Here is a 7,213-nt window from a genome sequence, read left to right as displayed (position 1 = left end):
TACTGCATGCTGATTGGCTGGGTGGGTGGGGGGGGAAAAAAACCCCAAGTAATAAAAAACCAGCTTTGACAACAGTCAGATAATTTCAGTTTATAATATTTCTCCTCGTGCCTGGTACTGATGGTCTTTACAGTTGTCTGCACCATTTTGCCAGCCCTACCTCAGGCGCCGCGAGGACCACCACTGTCACATCTGCCGTCGTCCCAGGCCACGCTCAGCAGCAGGTTTCAGGAGCCGGCGCTCAGACACCCGGAGCACCTGGTCTGGGCCATTCCTTACCATCCGTGTCAACGGTTTATTCCAAAGCCATTTCCACGGGCACATCCATGTGGAAAAAAAAGGCTCCAGCTTGGGACCTCTTCCATAATAAAAACCAACAAACATCATTAACTCAGCTTTTCTTTTATAGCTTCATCAGGGCTCTCTCAGTAGCTGGGGAGCCGCCCACCCCAGCTCAGGATTAGTGTCTTTTCAGTAGGCGTTACGGTGCTCCCCCTCAGAGGCTGTTCCGTGGGTTCATCCTCTTCCTCCAGCTCCTTTACGAGGCGGTCGGGTATATTCCCCATGATGGATGCTCACATACCTCAGCTCTTGGCAGAGCAGAGAGCCCATGCAGGGACCCACTCGTGAGGCTGGACCCCAGCACTGCCCCCCCGGCGTGGGTCGGTCGGGGTGCAGTGGAAGAAGGGAAGGTTGCACCATGCTGACCTACCCTGTAACAGCCCACCCATCCCAGCTCCCCTCCAGGATGGCGTGTCCTCACACATCGCTCCGTGCGGAGGAGCCGGCAGCAGACGGCGGCAAAGCTTTGGCAGAGGTGCCGGCAGTCCCGGCACAAGGCTGTGCCACTTGAAGCCACCCGACGCAAGAGCAGGACACGGCAGCTCGGCACTGCACCTTGGTTCGGCTGGAAACCAGGCGTCGTACGCAGCTCATCTTGAGGAGGGACAGATGGAGAGAGACATGGCAAATCTCCCCTCGCATGGCAGCAAAAAAGGAGTAGCTTGCTAGCTGCTTTCCTGGTGGGAGGATGAGAGGAGGGAGCCTGAATTTTAGTAAAGCTCCTATGAACACAGGGACCAGAATGGGATCCAGTCTCAGCATTGGGCATCTCCGTGCTGCAATACCACACATGTTGGGCTGGTGAGATGTGTCTCTCCTGGGGTGCTGGTTGGGCTTTGTCTGCTCACACCGGGCTCCTTTCAACCCCCAGATCAAATCCATAAATAACAGAAGCAAATTGTTCCCTCCGTGCCATCGTCCATCGCTAGCAAAGGTAGGAGCTAGAAACCAGCCGCACTGGCAAAATGGCTGTTTTGCTCTTGCACAGCGATGGCCAGACCATGCTGGGTGGACACAGAGAGGAGGTGAAGCCACGTAAAGCTGCACTGCAGTGGCACTAAGAGCACCCGTGGAGGGGTGAGAGCCTTGATGTCCCATGGGGCCGGGGCTCCAGCTCTGCCTCCCCTAAACCACTCTGGACCCACCAGGAGGGATGGAAGGAGCTGAGATGGGTCTCTTGTAGGTCAGCAAGTGGCCAGGGAGAGACTTGGAGGCCTTTGGAGGGAGGAGAAAGGTTATGGGGGAAACAATGGGAGAGGTGAACCTGTTGAATGCACCTTTGCTCAAAAGTCAGAGAGGTGCCTCCACCCTCTGTCCCTGGGGACCGCTTTGGGCTGACTCTGCTCTCTCTCTGCCAGCAAATGAAAGATGGGGCATGCCAAGCAATGGGACTTTGGAAACCCGGGGACTGGGCTCTGTCCCGCTGGTGGCCTGATGCTCAGCCAGGACCCGTGATTGATGCTGGGGAGGGAGATGGGAATGAACGAGGCCAATATCTGATGCACTTCCTCAGCCCCATCTTCACCAGCCTCCAGCACCGGGGGCCATGCAGGGGACATGAGTCACTGGGGCTGGCTCATTTCTGTGGTTGTTTCTCTGCTCTGTCCCATCTCCTTGGGCAATGCTACATCAAGATGAGTCTGGACCTACTCACCAGGGACGTCAGCAAGTTGGCCAAAGCTGGGGACAAGCTCTGCAGCCCTCGTTCCCCAGCTCCTAACCCACAATGAAGATACATGGCTGCCGTCCCCAGGCAGCAGCATTCCCCCTCACCCCATAGAAGCAGGAGGGGCCCAGCTGGGCTGGACTTGGGGGACAGAAATGCAGCCGCCTACATTTATTTTGCCTAACAACAGTGATCTCTCTGTATATTTTCATTCTGTTTTCCTAGGCTCAGCTGCCTCCTCAATGAAATGTTTCCAAAGCAGCCTGGCTTGGCGGCACGCCAGCCCCGGCTGCCAGATGAATGGGCGGAGGAGGAGGGACCCATTCCTCTTCTTGACACAGCATCGCTGCACAAGAGGCCTCTGTTGACATTAGGACTGGCTGTTCCCCCCTCTCCTGAAAGGCTCTGCCTGGCCCTCGGCAGGAGCAGCACACAGGGCCAAGGCAGCAGGCTGCATGTGATGTGGAACTGGGGCCTGTCCTCCTCTGGAGCAGTGGCACAGCCATGGACACCAGGGTACCACAATGCACCCTCCTCCGGGGCGGTGATACTGCCACAGATACCAGGGTACCACGGTGCATCCTCCTCCAGGGTGGTGGCACAGCCACAGACACCAGGGTACCGCGGCACAGCACTGCCAGGACCTGAAGTCGGCCCTAGTTTCTTGCCCCGGACCCTCCCCTGCTGAGCCAGCCCCCGTGACAGCTGAGCCCTCCTTGGAGCTCTCTGACTCCTACTGACAGCATTACTCCCCCAGACATCAGCGATGTGAAAAGCCTGTTAACTCCCCCAAAATACCTCTCCTCCAGCCTGCTCGGAGGAAAGCTCTTGCTCAGCACCGCTGGAGTGTAGACACCGACACAGGATTTGAAGAGCTCCAGGTCTCCAGCACCTTTCAGGGGGGAGCAATGCCATGGGGGTCCCAAGCACAGCACCCCCAAACCCTTCAGGCCTTTGGACAATAACATATGGAGCAGCATCGGCTTCACCCTAAACCCTGGCCATTACTCAGACATGCAGGACTTCACCCAAACAGTGTCACAGCTCTTTCCCATGCCTCAATTTCTCTACCCAAAGCAAAATACCAACCCAAGTCTTCAGGGCTGGAAATTCATCTGCTGGGAGGTAGCCAAACGATAGCAGTGCAGCACAGTGCGACTAGACTACCCACCCAGCACCAGACATGATCCCTCTATCTGCCACTGCTAATTGCAGATCTGGTCGTCAGCAAGGGAATGCAAATCTCTGTGTGCCCCACTCATCACAGTGTCACCTACTTGCCAGGGACACCTTTAGGAGCTGTGCAAGGAAAGGATGTGGAATTTAACAAAAGGGCTGACGAAGCATCAGAAGGCAAAAGAAAGAGATAAAAGTCATCAGCATCCTTCCAGTCTCCATCTCTCCCCCCTGGCCATCTCCCCTGGCACCTCCTGCTGCACCCAGATGCTGCAAACTGAGGACCAGAGGCTGGGTCAGAGCAGCACCCAGCAGCACGCTGCAGGGACACAGACTGCTCCCACCAGCCGTGGTGGGGAGACAGCTCTGCCTGGATCTGGTGGAAAAGAGGCCAACCATGCATCGATAAGATGAATTAGTTGTCTCAGCAGCACCGGCAAAATGAGCGAGAGGAGTGGAGCCCGTGAGGCCCGGCCTGCTTTGTTTCAATTACAGCAGCTGCCAGAAGAAAAAGATAACCTCAATATTGATGGCAGGAGCAGCAGACAGAGGTGCCCTTGTGGACTGCTGGGAGCAGGTAGAGGAGAAAGGGAGAGGAGGAGGAGGAGGAGGAGGGAGGGAGGGAGCAAGAGAGATGGAGGAGGGGGAGCAGGGTCTCAGCCAGCACCCCATGGGAGAGCCTGGCTGGCTCCCATGGGCTGGTGAGAAAGACCCACCTGATCCTGTTGCCCTTATCCCCACAAGGAATAGGTCCTCTTCACCTTGGCTCTTGCCCCTGCCGTTGGGCAGAGCATCCCCCCGCAGAGACAGGGTAGAGGAGTGCAGCCTCCCAGGATGTGGGGCAGAAAGTCAGCTCAGAGCATCATCATCAGGATACGCACCACAGCATGGTGCTGCATAACACTGGGCAGAAAAACCATCTCTTTGCTCCTCACTCAGGCTGTGGGACCCAGAGAGAGATGGAGAGTTCAGGGGAGGCGTTGAGTGGGGCTGTGTGGGTTGATGGATGAAGCTGAAGTGAAGGGCTACAGGGCTGAGACAGGTATGGGGGCAGCCTGGGGTGCAGGCAGGCATGGCTGCCTGCCAGGGATGCAGCACCCAGTTGCTTGAGGGCTGGGCAGCCCCCAACACGGCACGTGCAATAGGAACCAGGCTGGGCACGGGGGACAAGATGCCCAAGATGACCTTGGACTGCATGTGGGAACTTCAGCCCCACGACAGCAGCTCAGGGCAGGCACCCCAACATCACACCTACAAGCCAGACATTGAGGCGCCGAGCCAAACTTCCTCCTGGCAGTGCAGGGTTAATGCCCTGCCCTGGCGGGGACTAAGCCCTGGGTTCACATCCTGGCAGGAGGTAACCAGAAGGTATGAAGAGATGGGGTCTCTTCGGTCTTCAACCCCTTTACCGCTCAGTCTCTGAACAGGGGAATGCTTTATGGCGTCCACATCCACCTCCAAGTCCCTCCCTGTGCCGAGAAAAATGCCCAGGGCCAGCCCAGCGCTGAGCGAGCCTCCCACCCGCCCTGGGGAAGGGGCCCCACCAGAGGCCAGGCTGAGCAGGGTTCGCTTCACAGAGGTTTTATTCGTACTCTGGATATCCGCATCGCCCTCCCACCTCGCTTCTCCCCCAGGAGAGACCCCAGGATCCTCACCCCCGTCCTCCCAGGGCTGTGGGCCCTGGATACAGCCCTTAGGTCTCCAAGAGGGGACAAGGCCACCATCTTGCGGCCACCCATCACCACTGCACATACCCGTGTGCAAGGCCTGGAGGGTCCCCAGGATGTGACAGCCACGGGGATACAGGGTTTAGACCATGGGGAGCTGCAACCTCCCACCGCTCCTAGTGCCCCCATCCCCTGGGATCACGTCCTGTGGGGCACGTGCTGTCCCTCCCCTCGATCCCCGGCCAGGACACCCAGGGGTGCCAGGACGCTCAGGGATGCCAGGACAGGCAGAGCATGCTGACAGTGCTGCTCCCATCCCAGTTCTGGCCCCTCCACCCCTGCCCTGCTGCTCCATGCAGTGTCAGCCAGCTGTGACCGGGGACCTCCCGGTTTGCACGGCAGGCTTCATTGAGCACAGAAAGGCAGGTAGCGGCAGAGGAAGGCTCAGAACCGAGCCCTGGGGCTGAAAATGCAGCACCTCGGGGGGTCTGAGGGGGATTTTCATCCCTGGTCACAGCATGGGAGTACGACCCACATGGGGAGTGCTGGAGGGAGTTGTTATACCAACACTGCTGGTGACCAGCAGCCCAAAGCAAGTCCTTTCATGCCTCTGGGAAGCGAGTTGGCGGGGTCTGCACACTACTGGGTTCTTCGGCAAGGCTGCCCAGCCTGGCTTAGTGCTCATTTCCGTCCTTCTGCTTCTTCCCCTCGTGATGGGGCTGGCCATGGTATCCGTGGTGATGGTGAGCATGGGTGGCAGGTTCATGGTCCCCACTCGGGTCTGTGGCTCTCTCGCTGCTGACCTCGTGGTGGTGGTAAGGATGGAGGGGATTGTGCTGGAGGATGGGGGTCTCTGGCTCCTTCCCCTCTTGTTCGGGAAGCGTGCTCAGGGTTACCGGGACCTCCATGGTATTATTAGCCTGGGGAAAGTAACACAAGGACTGGTGTGGTATGTGAATGTACCCATGGCCCCGCAGTGAGCCTGCGAGCGTGCCTGTGAGCTGGGATGAAAGCAGACCAGCATCCGTCACGCAGAAATCTGCGTGGGTCAGAGCAAAGGCTCTCCAGCCCCAACCCAGGGCACAGGGAGGACAGGAGACTGGAGCACATAGAGCACAAGCCTCTGTACCTACATCCCTTGGCTCAAGCTGTCTGTGGTCCAGGGAATTCCTGAACCAGGAAAGGGACTTTGCATTTAATATTTCCAGATGGATTTTTCTCCTAGGAAGTGATTAATCACCTGCTGAGCCTAGAGCTACATCCTTTTCTTTGCTCTGAGCTTGCCACCTCTTTGTCCATTGCCTGCCCCTTCTAAGGGGCTGTTCTATCAGAACAGCCAGTGACCCTAATTAGCTTTTCCAGACCTGGGCTATGACCCCTTTAGTCCGTTCCTTCTCAACCTGAAAGCTCTGACCTATTTATCTGCCCTCATTCCAGACCTTTCATCACCTTCCCTCTCAACCATGGACGAGAGGATGGCTGCCAACCCAGAGCCTGTCCCCGACATGAAGACAAGGGTGGGGGTTTTTTTCCTGATGTGCAATGCCAGAGGAGAGAAGGGAGCCCGGCTCCAGCGAGCATCCCTGCTCCTTACCTCCTGGGTGTTGTTGGGGTAGAGGGAGCAGTTGCCACAGAAGTCCTTGCTGTGGGTGAAGCGGATGGCCGACTCCACGTAGGGGAAGTGGAGGAAGCTGTAGGGCAGCTGGATGTGGAAAGCCAGGCGGCCGCACCTGCGGAGAGAAGCCGCGGCCTGGCTCAAGGCGGGGGGTCTGAGGTCCCCCCGGCCCAGCCTTGGGGGGAGTTTTGGGGAGCCCACCAAATGGTCTATAACCCCCCAGGAAAGCCTCAGCCGATATAGGGGACGCTTACCGGTCGTAGACAAGGAAGTCGTCCTTGTCACCCCCCAGGACCTGCCAGACGTCAGGCTCCTCTGGCTCCGGCTGGAAGACGGGGATACCCGGCGGAGCCTGGCGCTCCAGCTCCCCAAACATGGCACGGGAGAGCGGTGCCTTCTCGTTGATGATCATGTAGTGGACGTCGACCGTGCCCTGCCGGGCCAGCCTCTCCCGCAGGCCCCCGAGGCTATGGGGAAGGAGATGCTGGGAGGGGGGTGCTGGGGTAGGGAGCCACCATGCTGTCCCCCAGGATGGCAGGGCTGGGTTTGGAGTAGGGGGAGCAGGGCTTACCTGTGGGCCTGCTGCAGGCAGAAGTGTCAGCTGGCCTTCAGCAGGGCCACCACCGTCACCTGCCCCGCCGCCCCCGCCATGGGACTCAAGCCATTGACACTCCATGCCGGTGCCTCCTGGCAGAGCCTGCTGCTGTTGGCCGCCCCCTCAGAGGCCAAGGCCAACCCCCGCCCAGC

The 7,213-nt window shown here is 58.5% G+C and overlaps 2 protein-coding genes across 2 annotated transcripts in view; both read right to left on the bottom strand.

The window, feature by feature from the left end:
- ZSWIM5 (zinc finger, SWIM-type containing 5) overlaps nucleotides 1–4,791 on the bottom strand; it is a 112,345-nt gene extending 107,554 nt beyond the window's left edge. The window contains exon 1 of the mRNA XM_009326620.1: nucleotides 4,777–4,791. Coding sequence (XP_009324895.1) covers nucleotides 4,777–4,791 — 15 coding nt within the window. The remainder of the gene's footprint in view (nucleotides 1–4,776) is intronic.
- The window catches only part of LOC103919158 (selenoprotein Pb-like), a 3,517-nt gene continuing 1,057 nt past the window's right edge, over nucleotides 4,754–7,213 (bottom strand). The window contains 4 exon segments of the mRNA XM_009326619.1: nucleotides 4,754–5,771; nucleotides 6,446–6,581; nucleotides 6,721–6,933; nucleotides 7,038–7,183. Of these exon segments, the coding sequence (XP_009324894.1) occupies nucleotides 5,526–5,771; nucleotides 6,446–6,581; nucleotides 6,721–6,933; nucleotides 7,038–7,183 (741 nt within the window). The 3' untranslated portion in view covers nucleotides 4,754–5,525.

The sequence above is a fragment of the Pygoscelis adeliae genome, unplaced genomic scaffold (genome assembly GCF_000699105.1).
Source record: "Pygoscelis adeliae isolate BGI_AS28 unplaced genomic scaffold, ASM69910v1 Scaffold306, whole genome shotgun sequence".
NCBI classification, from domain to species: domain Eukaryota; kingdom Metazoa; phylum Chordata; class Aves; order Sphenisciformes; family Spheniscidae; genus Pygoscelis; species Pygoscelis adeliae.
Note: the sequence above shows the minus strand (reverse complement) of the source record. Positions and strands in the feature narration are given on the sequence as shown.